The sequence below is a fragment of the Halichoerus grypus genome, chromosome 2 (genome assembly GCF_964656455.1).
Source record: "Halichoerus grypus chromosome 2, mHalGry1.hap1.1, whole genome shotgun sequence".
Taxonomy (NCBI): domain Eukaryota; kingdom Metazoa; phylum Chordata; class Mammalia; order Carnivora; family Phocidae; genus Halichoerus; species Halichoerus grypus.
In genome coordinates this window covers 169806138-169824676 of record NC_135713.1, presented here as the reverse complement: position 1 = coordinate 169824676, position 18539 = coordinate 169806138, and the positions used below count along the sequence as shown (strand labels likewise).

The window sequence follows — 18539 nt, the reverse complement described above, 5'->3', positions numbered from 1 at the left end:
ATCGATCACATCCTAGGTCATAAATCAGGTCTCAACCAGTACCAAAAGATTGGGATCATTCCCTGCCTATTTTCAGACCACAATGCTTTGAAACTAGAACTCAATCACAAGAGGAAAGTCAGAAAGAACTCAAATATGTGGAGGCTAAAGAGCATCCTACTGAAGAATGAATGGGTCAACCAGGAAATTAAAGAAGAATTTAAAAAATTCGTGGAAACCAATGAAAATGAAAACACAACTATTCAAAATCTTTGGGATGCAGCAAAGGCAGTCCTAAGAGGAAAGTATATAGCAATACAAGCCTTTCTCAAGAAACAAGGAAGGTCTCAAGTACACAACCTAACCCTACACCTAAAGGAGCTGGAGAAAGAACAGCAAATAAAGCCTAAACCCAGCAGGAGAAGAGAAATAATAAAGATCAGAGCAGAAATCAATGAAATAGAAACTAAAAGAACAGTAGAACAGATCAACGAAACTAGGAGCTGGTTCTTTGAAAGAATTAACAAGATTGATAAACCCCTGGCCAGACTTATCAAAAAGAAAAGAGAAACGACCCAAATCAACAAAATCATGAATGAAAGAGGAGAGATCACAACGAACACCAAAGAAATACAAACAATTATAAGAACATATTATGAGCTAACTCTATGCCAGCAAATTAGATAACCTGGAAGAAATGGATGCATTCCTAGAGATGTATCAACTACCAAAACTGAACCAGGAAGAAATAGAAAACCTGAACAGACCTATAACCACTAAGGAAATTGAAGCAGTCATCAAAAATCTCCCAAAACACAAAAGCCCAGGGCCAGATGGCTTCCCAGGGGAATTCTACCAAACATTTCAAGAAGAATTAATACCTATTCTTCTGAAACTGTTCCAAAAACTAGAAATGGAAGGAAAACTTCCAAACTCATTTTATGAGGCCAGCATTACCTTGATCCCAAAACCAGACAAAGAGGCTCCCCATCAAAAAGGAGAATTACAGACCAATATCCCTGATGAACATGGATGCAAAAATTCTCACCAAAATACTAGCCAATAGGATCCAACAGTACATTAAAAGGATTATTCACCACGACCAAGTGGGATTTATCCCTGGGCTGCAGGGTTGGTTCAACATCCGCAAATCAATCAACGTGATACAATACATTAACAAAAGAAAGAACAAGAATCATATGATCCTCTCAATAGATGCAGAAAAAGCATTTGACAAAGTACAGCATCCTTTCTTGATCAAAACTCTTCAGAGTACAGGCATAGAGGGTACATACCTCAATATCATAAAAGCCATCTATGAAAAACCTACAGCGAATATCATTGTCAATGGGGAAAAACTGAGAGCTTTCCCCCTAAGGTCAGGAACACGGCAGGGATGTCCACTATCACCACTGCTATTCCACATAGTATTGGAAGTCCTAGCCACAGCAATCAGACAACAAAAAGAAATCAAAGGCATCCAGATTGGCAAAGAAGAAGTCAAACTCTCACTCTTTGCAGATGATATAATACTTTATGTGGAAAATCCCAAAGACTCCACCCCAAAACTGCTAGAACTCATACAGGAATTCAGTCAAGTGGCAGGATATAAAATCAATGCACAGAAGTCAGTGGCATTCCTATACACCAACAACAAGACAGAAGAAAGAGAAATTAAGGAGTCAATCCCATTTACAGTTGCACCCAAAACCATCAGATACCTAGGAATAAATCTAACCAAAGAGGCAAAGGATCTGTACTCAGAAAACTATAAAATACTCATGAAAGAAATTGAGGAAGACACAAAGAAATGGAAAAACGTTCCATGCTCATGGATTGGAAGAACAAATATTGTGAAGATGTCAATGCTACCTAGAGCAATCTACACATTCAGTGCAATCCCCATCAAAATACCAACCACTTTTTTCAAAGATGGAACAAATAATTCTAAAATTTGTATGGAACCAGAAAAGACCCTGCATAGCCAGAGGAATGTTGAAAAAGAAAAGCAAAGCTGGCGGCATCACAATTCCGGACTTCAAGCTCTATTACAAAGCTGTCATCATCAAGACAGTATGGTACTGGCACAAAAGCAGGCACATAGATCAATGGAACAGAATAGAGAGCCCAGAAATGGACCCTCAACTCTATGGTCAACTAATCTTTGAAAAAGCAGGAAAGAATGTCCAATGGAAAAAAGACAGTCTCTTCAAACAAATGGTGTTGGGAAAATTGGACAGCCACATGCAGAAGAATGAAACTGGACCATTTCCTTACACCACACACAAAAATAGACTCCAAATGGTTGAAAGACCTCAATGTGAGACAGGAGTCCATCAACATCCTAAAGGAGAACACAGGCAGCAACCTCTTCGACCTCAGCTGCAGCAACTTCTTCCTAGAAACATCACCAAAGGCAAGGGAAGCAAGGGCAAAAATGAACTATTGGGACTTCATCAAGATAAAAAGCTTTTGCAAAGCAAAGGAAACAGTCAACAAAACCAAAAGACAACCGACAGAATGGGAGAAGATATTTGCAAATGACATATCAGATAAAGGGCTAGTATCCAAAATCTATAAAGAACTTATCAAACTCAACACCCAAAGAACAAATGATCCAATCAAGAAATGGGCAGAAGGCATGAACAGACATTTTTCCAAAGAAGACATCCAAACGGCCAACAGACACATGAAAAAGTGCTCAATATCGCTCGGCATCAGGGAAATCCAAATCAAAACCTCAATGAGATACCTCCTCACACCAGTCAGAATGGCTAAAATTAACAAGTCAGGAAATGACAGATGTTGGCGAGGATGCGGAGAAAGGAGAACCCTCTTACAGTGTTGGTGGGAATGCAAGCTGGTGCAGCCACTCTGGAAAACAGTATGGAGGTTCGTCAAAAAGTTGAAAATAGAGCTACCATATGATCCAGCAATTGCACTACTGGGTATTTACCCCAAAGATACAAAAGTAGGGACCCGAAGGGGTATGTGCACCCCGATGTTTATAGCAGCAACGTCCACAATAGCCAAACTGTGGAAAGAGCCAAGATGTCCATCAACAGATGAATGGATAAAGAAGGTGTGGTATATATATACAATGGAATATTATGCAGTCATCAAAAGGAATGAGATCTTGCCATTTGCAACTACGTGGATGGAACTGGAGGGTATTATGCTGAGCGAAATAAGTCAATCAGAGAAAGACATGTATCATATGACCTCACTGATATGAGGAATTCTTAATCTCAGGAAACAAACTGAGGGTTGCTGGAGTGGGGGGTGGGGTGGGAGGGATGGGGTGACTGGGTGATGGACACTGGGGAGGGTATGTGCTCTGGTAAGCGCTGTGAATTGTGCAAGACTGTTGAATCTCAGATCTGTACCTCTGAAACAAATAATGCAATATATGTTAAGAAAGAAAAAAAAAGAAGAAGAAGATAGCAGGAGGGGAAGAATGAAGGGGGGGAAATCAGAGGGGTAGACGAACCATGAGACACGATGGACTCTGAAAAACAAACTGAGGGTTCTAGAGGGGAGGGGGGTGGGAGGTGGGTTAGCCTGGTGATGGGTATTGAGGAGGGCACGTTCTGCATGGAGCACTGGGTGTTAAGCACAAACAATGAATCATGGAACACTATATCTAAAACTAATGATGTAATGTATGGGGATTAACATAACAATAAAAAAATTAAAAAAAAAAAGAAAGATTAGTAAACTTGAAGAAAGAGCAATAAAACTACCTCGAATAAAACACACAGAGCAAACGGGGGAAAGATGCCACCACCCTAAAAAAAAGAGCGAAATATTAGGACCCTATGAGCCAGTGTCAAGTAGCCCAATACATGGGCACGTGGAGTCCTGAGAGGAGGGAAGAGAAGGGGGAAATTCAAAATATTTGAAAAAATAATGGCTGAAATTTTTCCAAATTCAATGAAAACTGCAAACTCTTAGACCCAAGAAACTCAACAAACCTCAAACAAAAGAGACATGAAGCAAACCATACCAAGGCACAAAATGATCAGATGGCTTAAACGCAGCAGTAAAGAGGAAAAAAAAAAAAAAAACAGAGGAGAAAGATGAGGATGTATCAGATTTCTTGTCAGAAACAGGGCAAGCAAGAAGACAGTGGAGCAACAACTTTAAAACTTCTTTTAGTGAAAGAAAAAAATAGCTGTCAACCTAGAACCTGCACCCAGCAAATATAGCTTTTAAAAACCAAAGTGAAATTAAGACTTCTTTGGGCATATCCAAAAATACACACTACAGGAAATGCTAGAGAATGGCCTTCAGACAGAAGGAAAGTGATTCCAGATGGTAATGTGGGCATACACCAAGGAATGAGGAGCAAGGGGAATGGTGGCCTCATGTGTAAATACATAATATTTTTCTTATTATTTAAATCTCTCGGAAAGATAATTGAGTGTACACTAACACTCATAGCAGCATTCACAGTTAGTTAAAGGTGGAAACAACCCAAATGTCCGTGGACAGATGAATAAAGAAAACATGTATCAGGGGCACCTGGGTAGCTCAGTCGGTTAAAGCATCCGACTCTTGATTTCGGCTCATGTTGTGAGCTTGGAGTCATGAGATGGAGCCCCCCGTCAGGCTCTGTGCTAGGCGTGGAGCCTGCTTGGGATTCTCTAAAAAAAGGAAGAAAGAATACATGTATCCAGGCAATAGGATACTCTTCAGCATAAAGAGGAAGGAAATACATGCCTACAGCATGGATGACCTTGAAGATATTATCTAGGTGAATAAGACACAAAAAGACAAATGCTGTCTTACGTGAAGCACATTAATAGAGAAAGAAAGTAGAATGTTGGTGACCAGGGCAGGTATTAAAACATTCTAAGGAAGAAGAGATCGCCTCAATATAATATAGACTTTTTAACAAAATAGTGAGTAGCTTTAAAAAAAAAAAAATCAGAATGAAATAGGAAAGCTTGCTGGCGGTTGGGTGGTTAACCAAGTGGAGTCTAATTCTGAACTGGCAGATCCAGAAACTCTTTTATAAGTGGATCTGGAGTTGATCAGATAATCAAGAGTGGCTTTTGTGGGCCAGAATCAGACATAAAACAGTACATGAGCCACAATGTCAATTTGTGAATTTCACAAAGGAATATACCATGCTAGTGAATTCTCATATCTACTCTCTAGGGTACTTCCTTTCTAGTATCAAGCTACGTGAGAAGTCAAATTAGTAATCAGAACAATCGAAGAGTGTTGAATGATTTTGAGAATTATGTCATCCGCTTTAGAAAAGCCTGGTGTCTCTGATTCTGTCTTTCCAATGATGACAATTTGATGTCTGACAGCATGTCTCTCCCTGGATCCTGCTGGATAAAGGCTCAAAATTCTTAGTCATGCTTCTGTGTTTCTAAATTCAATAAAAAATAATATTTCTTCACACTATAGCTTAGATTTTTTTTTATTTGAGTATAGTTGACACACAATGTTACATTAATTTTAAGTACAACATAGTGATTCAACAACTCTATACATTACACTGTGCTCGCCGACTGTAGCTACAGCCAGTCACCATACTACACTGTTACAATATCATTGACTGTATTTCCTACGTTGTCCCTTTTATTCCCATGATGACTTCTTTCCATAACTGGAAGCCTGTTTCTCCCACACCCCTTTACTCATTTTGCCCATTCCCCTTACCCCCCTTTCCCTCTGGCAACCTAGTTTGGGTTTTTTCTCTGTATTTACAGGTCCGATTCTGCTTTTTGTTTTTTTATTTATTTGTTGTTTTTTAAATTTCCACATGTGAGTGAAATCATTGGTGGTTGTCTTTCTCAGTCTGACTTATTTCACTTCGCATAATACCTTCTAGGTTCATCCATGTTGTTGCAAATGGCAAGATCTCATTGTTTTTATGGCTGTGTGATATTCTATGTGTGTGTGTGTGTGTGTGTGTGTGTGTGTGTGTGTATACCACATCTTCCTTATCTGTTTATCTATTGATGGACTCTTAGATTGCTTCCATATTTTGACTATTGTAAATAATATTACAGTAAACACAGGGGAGGGGTGCAAATATCTTTTTAAATTAGTATTCTCATTTCCTTTCGGTTAATACCCAGTAGTAGAATTATTGGATCATATGGTATTTCTATTTTTAATTTTTTGAGGCGTGTCCATACTGTTTTCCACAGTGGCTGCACCAAATTGCATTCCCACCAACAGTGCATGAGGGTTCCTTTTCCCCACATCCTTGCCAGTACTTGTTTTTTCTTGTCTTTGATTCTAACCATTCTGACAGGTGTAAGGTCATTGCAGTTCTGATTTGCATTTCCCTGATGATGAGTAATGTTGAGCATCTTTTCATGTGCCTGTTGGCCATCGGCACATCTTTGGGAAAATGTTCAGGTCCTCTGCCCATTTTTCAATCAGATTGTTTGGGGTTTTTGGTGTTGAGTTTAGATAATGTCTTTTATAGAAATTTTTCAATCCCAAGCATGTGCCAAGGTAAACTTGTTATAATTTCAGTAAAGCCCTCTTCTTTATGCCTTGATTCTTTTTTTTAATTTTTTATTGTTATGTTAATCACCATACATTATATCATTAGTTTTTGATATAGTGTTCCATGATTCATTGTTTGTGCATAACACCCAGTGCTCCATGCAGAACGTGCCCTCTTTAATACCCATCACCAGACTAACCCATCCTGCCACCCCCCTCCCCTCTAGAACCCTCAGTTTGTTTTTCAGAGTCCATCGTCTCTCATGGTTCGTCTCCCCCTCCGATTTCCCCCCCTTCATTCTTCCCCTCCTGCTATCTTCTTCTTCTTCTTTTTTTCTTAACATATATTGCATTATTTGTTTCAGAGGTACAGATCTGTGATTCAACAGTCTTGCACAATTCACAGCGCTCACCATAGCACATACCCTCCCCAATGTCTATCACCCAGCCACCCCATCCCTCCCACCCACCCCCCCACTCCAGCAACACTCAGTTTGTTTCCTGAGATTAAGAATTCCTCATATCAGTGAGGTCATATGATACATGTCTTTCTCTGATTGACTTATTTCGCTCAGCATAATACCCTCCAGTTCCATCCACGTCATTGCAAATGGCAAGATCTCATTCTTTTTGATGGCTGCATAATATTCCATTGTGTATATATACCACACCTTCTTTATCCATTCATCTATTGGCGGACATCTAGGCTCTTTCTATAGTTTGGCTGTTGTGGACAGTACTGCTATAAACACTGGGGTGCACGTGCCCCTTGGATCCCAACATTTTTATCTTTGGGGTAAATACCCAGTAGTGCAATTGCTGGATCGTATGGTAGCTCTATTTTCAACTTTTTGAGGAACCTCCATACTGTTTTCCAGAGTGGCTGCACCAGCTTGCATTCCCACCAACAGTGTAGGAGGGTTCCCCTTTCTCCGCATCCCCGCCAACATCTGTCATTTCCTGACTTAATTTTAGCCATTCTGACTGGTGTGAGGTGGTATCTCATTGAGGTTTTGATTTGGATTTCCCTGATGCCGAGCGATGTTGGGCACTTTTTCATGTGTCTGTTGGCCATTTGGATGTCTTCTTTGGAAAAATGTCTGTTCATGCCTTCTGCCCATTTCTTGATTGGATCATTTGTTCTTTGGGTGTTGAGTTTGATAAGTTCTTTATAGATTTTGGATACTAGCCCTTTATCTGATATGTCATTTGCAAATATCTTCTCCCATTCTGTCGGTTGTCTTTTGGTTTTGTTGACTGTTTCCTTTGCTGTGCAAAAGCTTTTTATCTTGATGAAGTCCCAATAGTTCATTTTTGCCCTTGCTTCCCTTGCCTTTGGTGATGTTTCTAGGAAGAAGTTGCTGCAGCTGAGGTCGAAGAGGTTGCTGCCTGTGTTCTCCTTTAGGATTTTGATGGACTCCTGTCTCACATTGAGGTCTTTCAACCATCTGGAGTCTATTTTTGTGTGTGGTGTAAGGAAATGGTCCAGTTTCATTCTTCTGCATGTGGCTGTCCAATTTTCCCAACACCATTTGTTTGAAGAGACTGTCTTTTTTCCATTGGACATTCTTTCCTGCTTTGTCGAAGATTAGTTGACCAGAGAGTTGAGGGTCCATTTCTGGGCTCTCTATTCTGTTCCATTGATCTATGTGCCTGCTTTTGTGCCAATACCATACTATCTTGATGATGACAGCTTTGTAATAGAGCTTGAAGTCCGGAATTGTGATGCCGCCAGCTTTGCTTTTCTTTTTCAGCATTCCTCTGGCTGTTCGGGGTCCTTTCTGATTCCATACAACTTTTAGGATTATTTGTTCCATTTCTTTGAAAAAAGTGGTTGGTATTTTGATGGGGATTGCACTGAATGTGTAGATTGCTCTAGGTAGCATTAACATCTTCACAATATTTGTTCTTCCAATCCATGAGCATGGAACGTTTTTCCATTTCTTTGTGTCTTCCTCAATTTCTTTCATGAGTATTTTATAGTTTTCTGAGTACAGATCCTTTGCCTCTTTGGTTAGATTTATTCCTAGGTATCTGATGGTTTTGGGTGCAATTGTAAATGGGATCAACTCCTTAATTTCTCTTTCTTCTGTCTTGTTGTTGGTGTATAGGAATGCCACTGACTTCTGTGCATTGATTTTATATCCTGCCACTTGACTGAATTCCTGTATGAGTTCTAGCAGTTTTGGGGTGGAGTCTTTGGGATTTTCCACATAAAGTATTATATCATCTGCAAAGAGTGAGAGTTTAACTTCTTCTTTGCCGATTTGGATGCCTTTGATTTCTTTTTGTTGTCTGATTGCTGTGCTTAGGACTTCTAATACTATGTTAAATAGCAGTGGTGATAGTGGACATCCCTGCTGTGTTCCTGACCTTAGGGGGAAAGCTCTCAGTTTTTCCCCATTGACAATGATATTCGCTGTAGGTTTTTCATAGATGGCTTTTATGATATTGAGGTATGTACCCTCTATCCCTATACACTGAAGAGTTTTGATCAAGAAAGGATGCTGTACTTTGTCAAATGCTTTTTTTGTATCTATTGAGAGGATCATGATTCTTGTTCTTTCTTTTGTTAATGTATTGTATCACGTTGATTGATTTGCGGATGTTGAACCAAGCTTGCAGCCCAGGGATAAATCCCACTTGATCGTGGTGAATAGTACTGTTGGATCCTATTGGCTAGTATTTTGGTGAGAATTTTTGCATCCATGTTCATCAAGGATATTGGTCTGTAATTCTCCTTTTTGATGGGGTCTTTGTCTGGTTTTGGGATCAAGGTAATGGTGTATGCCTTGATTCTTTTTAAAACAACCACTTTCCATTAGCTACAGTTCTAAATGTCCTTTAAGGTGGGAGACTTCTGCAAATAGCTACTCTCACCCATAATGTGTTTTCTGTTGGTCTGACTCTTCAGGGGAGCTTTATCTCTGACTCCCTGTGGTGTTGACTAAAACTATAAATAGATCACCAGAAGGATTTGGGCAAGAGCCAGGTGATAGAGAGTTTTCTTTGGTTGAGGATTTTAGCATGGGTCATAGAAGAAAAAGATGAGAGCTCATCTAACACTGAGTCTGTGATCCAATTTTTTTATTGCTTTATGAATTTATGAGAACAAAAAAAATGTTCCTATGCCATCATTATTTTAATTAAGTTTGAATTTACAAATTTATGTATGTATGTTAAAATTTTTTCTTTGCCACTTCGATTCTGTTATGCAACTTACAGGTCTTTCTTTGGTACATGATGGCCTTCCCACTCACTTGATCCGTTTTAAGGATGATTTGAGTTGCTAAAACACAAGGTAAAGATGTATGACCTCTTCTCATTAGAAATTACATTTTTCTATAAAAAGGAATGTAATATTTCTAAACAGCCCTTCAATAAAATTGCTGCTTTGAGGTTTTTGCCTTTTTGGTTTCCAAATTAACTCATGGATAGATCACAAAAAGGAAAGTACTCTTCACTTTACCACCATGGCTGGCCTATTGTTTTTGACTCTTGTGTGACCTCGTGGAATTATGCGACACGCTTTTCTTTTCTCATACTCTTGTGCAACACACCTATATTTCTTATGTGATTTTGCCAAAGATGAGGAGCACTACTTTTACTTATTACTCACGTTCCACTTTAGATGCTCTCTAGTCTCCCAACTCTAACATGGATACAAATGATTAGTGTCCTCCACCATGTGTTTCACAAACCAGTGTTCTGTTGAATGTATTCATGTGTTTTTAAAAAGGATCCCTTGTATCGTATGTGGGAAATGCTGGGTGAAGCAGTCAAATATGCTATTTAAGTGCAGAATTCTCAAAGCCTTTAATATATTCATGGGTTACAAATATCCTAGGGGAGGCCATGGTTTGCAGGGTTCCTCCAACCAACCTGACTTGGAACCCTTTCTTTCACAAAGCATCACATGAGGCTGGTGTTGTGCAGAACAACTTAGAAAAAAGCTGAAGTGGGAGCTCTACAGTCACCTTGTTTGAAGCCTTCTGACAAGGGCTTTTCCCTTTTATGGCAGAAATCATTGCTATGTGAGGTAAATAATTACTACCAAGAGTAGTCATTAGTTTACCACGTAGACTCTACTTTACTCTTAATTACAGATACCATTTTTATCAAGTTGAAGACTGAAAAATACGCTTTGGTTACAAAAGCAGTGTTTGGCAAATTGATGGATTTCTAAAACTATGAGGCAGAAGGGAGAAGACAGTTGAAAACCTAAATTTTAGTTTGCTCTCCTACCGACAGCGGTATACCCTGCTGTATCCTATCTTATCAAACCTAATTTAGTTAGCTGTATATCCTACCAGAGGTAACAGTGTGTTCAGATTAGTCTCTAACTTCTTTGTTTGCATCTTGAAAATAGGATCTGGGGAGCAGGGATGGGGGATATGTTACCACAGGCGCACCTTCTATTTCACTTAGGGGAGGGGTTTTTGAGTGCTCTTTGTTGTTTTGCTTTGCTTTTCCTTCTAGTCACTGAGAAATATGACTTTATAGTTGTTCAGAAATTGTTTTGTGCTCAGTTTTTTTTTCTTAATTTATTATTTTTTTAAGATTTTATTTATTTGACAGACAGAGACACAGTGAGAGAGGGAACACAAGCAGGGGGAGTGGGAGAGGGAGAAGCAGGCTTTCCGCCGAGCAGGGAGCCCGATGCGGGGCTCGATCCCAGGACCCTGGGATCATGACCTGAGCCGAAGGCAGATGCTTAATGACTGAGCCCCCCCAGGCGCCCCTTGTGCTCAGTTTTGATTTAAATATTACCCAAATCTAAGATTGAAACATCCCAATTAGCTTGTAATTAATTCCTTATTTATAAAATGTCCTGTGGTTAATTCCCCCTGTTAGGGGAAGATTTACCTGCAAATTGGGCATTCTCTGACTCTCTCATAAAGTAGCACTCTACAGAATCACATGTATATTTTCTCCCAATCCCATTATATAGATTTATTTTCTTTATGTTTATCTTTATATGAAATTATTTTCATGTGTTAGTTTCTTACCTAGCTCAACCCCATCTACTAGTCTCAGATTCTTATTATAACCAAGAGCTTCATATCATTCCTTTGAATATCAGCAGCAGCTGATATAATATTATATCAATACATTATATAGTACTTGAAAATGCACAGTGCAATTTTGAAAAAAAAAATTGTCAAATTATTTAATTTAAGGAGACGCTTACCAGGATGACTTTTTTCTAATTAATTGGAGCGATGTGCTGGATTTAAAAATATAGGAAAAAATAAATTCAATAACATTTTTAGGTGTCTGATTATAGAAAGACCCCTTTTCTCAATGAAAGTGTAAATCTAAAGGTTTCATAAGGGTAGTATGACCAAGTAATACGGTGTTGCAAGTACAGACACAAAGGTTTCTCCTAGATCCACTCAGGACGGTTCCTCTGGCCTGTCAGCATTCTGTCTACAGAGTATTGTAGTGATGGCTGCTGGCAAAGGGCTTGCCCTCCAGGAATATAGATTCTGAGGGAAAAATTAACTCATGGAAAAGACTCTTTATGGGGTAAAAGAAAATGTACAAATAAATCTCAACAATTCCAACCAGAAGAATAAATAATTCCAGATGAGCAATCCATGTGCTTTTATTTTTTTAGATTTTATTTATTTGAGAAGAGAGAGAGAGAGCACGAGCAGGGAGGGGGACAGAGCGGGAAGCAGGCTCCCCGCTGAGCAGGGAGCCCGACATGGGGCTCGATCGCAGGACCCCGGGATCATGACCTGAGCTGAAGGCAGACGCTTAACCGACTGAGCCACCCAGGCGCCCCGCAATCCATGTGCTTTTATAGTGCCTGCTATGTTAGGGAGCTTTTTATTGAAGAGATCGCTTCCTGATAGTCTTCCAATCTCAGAAAAAAAAAGCAAGAGTCCCCACTTCCTCTTTCTTCAGTGAAGAAATGGAGGTTTTCCAAGACCACACTGGGCAATGGGGACTTAAGCTATTGAGCAAAAGTGCTATCATTTGCCACTTGGGACATTTTTTTTCACACATTATTCAACCTCTCCAGTGTGCTTCCATGTTTTCCAGTCATCAACACTGATTGACTCATGTGGGGAAGAGCACCTCTTGAAATTGTCCTGTCGGATTAAAAGTGCTCTCAAAACCAACCGGTCAGCAAGGGTAGAGTAAATGCTATAGGCCGCCCACTTCTGTACTGGGTGCTGTGAGGTATAAGAAAAAGGCCGTCAGATGATAATGACCCTCAAGGAACTTCCAATCTGGCTGGAAGACAGAATTACTGTCTGTGAAATAAGAAGGCAGTAAATATGAATCTGTCCTGGATATTTGAGATGTTATGGTGTTTTGTTTATGTACTTGTATTGAGGTATAATTTTTATACAAGTAGATGCACGGATCTGAAGTATAGAGTTCAGTGAGTTTTGATGAGTGTGTACACTCATGTAAATCACAACCCTATCCAGATATAGAACATTTCCATCACCCTGAAAAGCTCCTTCATGCCCCTTCCCAGCCAAGCCCTCCCACTACCAAGGGCAACCACTCTTCTGACGGCCTTTACCATAAAATAGTTTTGCTATTTCTTGATCTTCATTAAAAAAAAAAAATTATACAGTTGAATATGAGATTTTTACTTCATTTTCAAGTAAATTTGTCACTCTTTTGGTAACCTATTTGTAGCTATTTTACAAGGGAAAGAGCTTTTTTTATATACTTCCAGTTTTCAGATAACCTGTATAATCTTTTATAGTGGCTGAGTTACTTAGATCTACATTCGTGAGGTTATAGTAGATTATCACAAGATTCATAAGTAGAATCAACATCCTGTGCCAAACACAGCTTCAGCTACAAGTTTAAAAATTCAGTGTTCTACACAACTGTTTTATCGAGTATATTCATGACAAGTATCCATGGTCCAAAAATTACCAGTGTCCTTGAAACTGCTAAAACTTTACAATTATTAAATGAAAACTTTTGCCCTTTTAGTAGAGAAGTGTAGATACTAACTAAATTTCACAATGAGAAGGTGATAAGGTTAGATTTAACTTTATTGTCTTGGAATTTATAAACATCAGCAAACCTGCCCTATCCTTCTTTCCAAAAAAAACGCTTGGGAGAGGATCCAGCATTTTATGTTAGCAAAAGTGCTTAGACAACAGCTCGTCATATTCTTGATTGTCATGCTTTAAAAGAGAAACCCTGTGCCCTTTGGTTGCGATGTTAATTTTTCATTTCATTCTTAACTCTATACGTATCCTGTATATTCACTCTATAACTGTGTAATAGAAGGTTAGAGGAAAGAGTGATCTTTTTTTACTTTAGAAATTTTAGCAGTTTTATAATGGAATGAGAATTTGAGCAATATCTTTAAATACAGAGAGGTCAAAAGGAGAGTGGAAAATCATAAACATTTAAGAGAGAGCATAACATGAGGAAACCTGTCAGACAGGAACAGAGCCCTTAAAGAAATAAAGTTTAAAAAGGAGAATAGTGGGGTGCCTGGTTGGCTTAGTCGGTAGAGCATGGAACTCTTAATCTTGGGGTTGTGAGTTCGAGCCCCACATTGGGTGTAGAGATTACTAAAAAAAAAAAAAAAACTTTAAAAAAATAAAATAAATGAAAAGGTGAATAGTGGGAGATAGAAAAACTCTTGAAAGTCAGATAAAGGAATCCTAGAATCTGAGCGGCAGGGGACCTTGGAAACCTCTAGTCTTTGTACTCAAAGCAGGAACCCCCTCTACCACACCCACATCAGGGGTCCACCTAGCTTCTGCTCATATCGTTTCTATGGGGGAGGGGGATATTACTGCTTTTCCATGTGGCCCACTCTTGTTTTGGACAGTAGTAATTACGAGGCATTCGTGCCGTAATTCCATAATTCGTGCCATAATTCATAGGCACTAGGAAGGCACTGTCCATTTTTGAACATGTAGGTTTTTTTTAAGATTTTATTGATTTATTTTTGCCAGAGAGAGAAAGAGAGCAAGCCCAAACGAGGTGGGAGAGGGGCAGAGGGAGAAGCAGACTCCCCGCTGAGCAGGGAGCCCAATGTGGGACTCGATTCCAGGATCCCAGGATCATGACCTGAGCCGAAGGCAGACACTTAACCAACTGAGCCACCCAGGCGCCGCTGAACATGTAGATTTAATGACATACTCAATATACTTTAGGGAATTTGGTCTGAAATACACCTACCCATTGCATTAGGAGAGGGGCAGAATCAGTCGTTTCAAATAGAGCTTACATTTTTTACAGTTTTATTGAGATATAATCACATACCATACCATTCACCATTTTCAAGTATACAATTCATTGGCTTTTAGTGTATTCACAGAGTTGTAGATCCATTACCACAATCAGTTTTCAAAAAGAAATCCCCCACCCCTTAGCTGTCATCCTTCCAAAGCTTCCATCTCCCCCAGCCCTAGGCAACCAATAACCTACTTTCTGTTACTACAGATTTACTTATTCTGGATATTACATGTAAATGAACTCTTGCAATGTGGTCCTTTGGGACTGACTGACTTAGCATCATGTTTTTAAGGTTCATCCATGTTATGGCATGTATCAATATTTATTTCTTCTTCTTGACAAATTATATTCCACTGTGTGGATATATCATATTTTATTTATCCGTTCATCAGTTGATGGACATTTAGGTTGTTCCTATCATGATTAATGCTGCTGTGCATATTCATGCCCAAGTTTTTGTGTGGATATGTCTTCAGTTCCTTGTGTATATACCTACGAGTGGAATTTCTGGGTCATATGGTAATTCTGTATTTAACCACTTGAGGACCTGCCAGACTATTTTCCAAAGTGACTGCATCATTTTATATTCCCACCATTAGTGTGATGAGGGTTCCAATTTCTCCACATCCTGGCCAACATTTGTTATTATCTGTCTTTTTTATTATTGTCATTCTGGTGAGTGTGAAGTGGTATCTCACTGTGGTTCTGACTTACATTTCCCTGGTGGCTAATAATGTCAAGCATCTTTTCATGTGCTTATTGGCTATTTGTATATCTTCTCTGGAGAAATGTCTATTCAAATTCTTTATTTGTTTTTTTGTCTTTTTATTATTGAGTTATATATTCTAGGTAAAATACATACTCTATTCTTTTAGAGATGCAAGTCCCTTATCAGAAATGTGATTTGCAAGACATTTGCTCCTTAGTCTCTGGGTTGTCTTTTTATTTTCTTTATAGTGTCTGGGTCAATGTTTTTAGTCCTTTAATTCTTACGTGTTTTTCTTGTTTTTCCTGTTAAATTATAAAATTGTGAAATTTAAATTGTAAAATTCTACAAATCTGGAAACTGCAAGTCCTTTTAGATCTCTGTTCCTCCTGTAGAATGGTATATATCTATTAAAGAATGTGTCTCCACAGCTAGCCACCTCTGCCCCTAATTAGATAATTTCCTGGTAGATAATTTGATTTCATTCTTGATGAGCTATGATGGCTTATTGGTTTGTTTTCTTATAGGTGAATCGATTTAGTAAGGTGGAAGACCGAGCGATTTTTGTCACCGATCGTCACCTGTATAAGATGGATCCCACTAAACAGTACAAGGTGATGAAGACTATTCCTCTATACAATGTAAGTGTTCTCTGCTTTCTGAATAAAGGAGTCTTAACATGGTGTTCTTGGACCACTGTGGGTCAATAGACTGATCACTACAACCTTTCGGGCTCTAGGGAGCCCATGAATCCCTGAAATTTTATGCCAATCTTATGTTTTGTACAAATGTACTATTTTCTATAAGAAGGATCCAGGCACACCTGGCTGGCTCAGTCGGTAGAGCATGCAACTCTTGATCTTGGGATCATGAGTTCAGGCCACACGTTGGGTATGGAGAGTACTTAAAAAAAAAAAGAAGAAAAAAAAGGATCCAAAGTTTCCAATAGATTAATGAAGACATTTTTAAAAACAAGCATAAGGACTCTGTATTCTACATGACCTTTCTCTATTCTTAATCCTACTTACTGCTTAAATGTTGTGGCACATAATGTATTTTCTCACTTGTTTTCAAGAGGTTCGTTTTTATAGGGAAGTGGAATTAGGAGAAAAACAGTAGAGAATTACTTCATGAAAACATTACCTTTCTTTCAGATGTAAAATTTATGCTGTTTCCAGAAGTTCTTTTCACCAGTATATTTTGCCTCTGATCTAAACCCACTCAGTTGTTCTCCATGGGGTTTTCAAGTTCTGTAATCATTTCTCATTTGAAATATGAAATTTGGTGGATATCTCCTTGAATCTCAATATGATTTTTTTTTTTTAATTTTTCTCCTGCTATATGTGGTCTGCTTTACAAGTGACTGTCTGTTCTGATTCTTGAGAAAGATCCTTCTGACTAGGAGATCTTTTTGAGTGTCAGGTGATTTTTCTGTATGCTAGTTCCTAAGGAAGGAGGTCTATTTGTCCAATAGTAGAATCTATGAGGAGTATCATTTAAAGATTATTTTAAATCCTTTTGGTCTCTGCAAAAGGGAACAGGAAACATAATGTTTGTAGTTCTGTATTGTTAAATCAGGAGTCCTGTTGATTGTGAGGTACAAAGAAGGCAAACTCTTCCTGGCTTTGCTAAATGATTTAGAATATCACTGCAGGGTTGATTATGGGGTTGCGATTTGTCTCCATTACACACACACCCCCTGCGCCCTGTACACACACATGCATCCTTCTCTCTTTCAATAGAAAAGCTAATGGATTGCAGCTAAGAAGAAAATTATATTCTAAGACACTCTTGATTGTATATGGTCTTCATAGCAAATGCTTGTAATCTCACATATCAATCATCGTTTAAGCCTAATAACTGCAATCTTAAAGTAGGAGATGAAGGAAGATACAGGAGAAAATCAGGTTTTGTCAAAGTCAAATGAAGTGTGGAACCAAACAAAAAATAAATTGCGGACTGTGTTTTATTTCTTTACCTTCTATTAAAGGGGAGATCAATCAAAGCACTTGATACAAATTCAATAAATAGCTAAACAACCCTTTGAACTGAAGTTATTTTCCCAAACTGCCATCCTTTTTCATGTTGACTGGTATGCATTTATAGTCACTGTTCCCCTTCATCAGTAGCATGGTTGTTAATGTATCAATAATAGCATCTAATATAAAAATTAATGATGTTTAACAATCGCAGTAAAGGTAAACAATGTCAATAGGATGGGTACACACTATCATGGATGCTATCAGTACTCTGCCCATGTTCCCCTGTATTCCCTTATCATTTCTGTGCACACCAGCCTAACTTCCATCAGCCAACATCCTTGTCCAAAGGCTGCCCTTAGGCTGCCAGAACTCATTTTGCCTGCAGCCTACCCACAGGTGGTAGCTGATTTAACACTGGGCCCCATTGGCCGTCTTCCCATCCCCGTACCACCTCCCCACACCTTGCCAGCGTCCCTGCACCTCCCAAATCACTTCTGTGTGTTTATCAGCCTTTATCTCGGGGTCTGCTTTTGACAGGAACCAACCTTGGAGGAGTGGCTGCCTCTTAGGAGGGACCAGGTTGAATGGGATAGGGGACTTCCAACCATATCTGTAAAATGGTTTTTGAGTCTGAAACAAATATGGCAAAATATTAAGTATTGATAATGAAAACATGAATCTTTGTTATTTTATTCTTTATACTGTTTGCATGATCAGACTATTTTGAAATTAAAAAACAGTTTAAGACAAGGAACTTTAAAAAAAAATGATAATGCTAATAAGAGTAATGCAGAAAGTGGGAGAGGAGAAAGGAGATGATGTTGGTTTTAACCATGTTGAGTTTTTTCAGGCACCAGTGAAACTTGGAAGTATACAATCCACAGATAAATTGGAAGTCTAATACAGGGGGGAAAGAATTCAGCACTTAAGATAAAAATTTAAAAGCGGATCCACGTATAATTGGAGGCTGAAATTATGAGTCTAGAGAGAGAAAGGGGGCAGATGATTCAAGAACATTCCCTGTTAAATGGTGAGGAAAGAATCGCTGAAGGAAATGGAGTAAGAAGGAAATCTCTGAATGGGCCTCCATTTGCTCCTCTCTTTCATGTGCTGAATGAGCTGTGGCTTCCCTTCAGTTCCATAGGTTATGAATTATTCTA

General features: G+C 38.8%; 1 protein-coding gene across 3 annotated transcripts in view; it reads left to right on the top strand.

Annotated features, from left to right (window-relative positions):
• The window catches only part of MYO1D (myosin ID), a 364381-nt gene that overhangs the window by 220167 nt on the left and 125675 nt on the right, over positions 1–18539 (top strand). For all 3 annotated transcript variants that reach the window (XM_078063487.1, XM_078063490.1, XM_078063488.1), the window contains one exon: positions 15925–16038. In XM_078063487.1, the coding sequence (XP_077919613.1) occupies positions 15925–16038 (114 nt within the window). The remainder of the gene's footprint in view (positions 1–15924; positions 16039–18539) is intronic.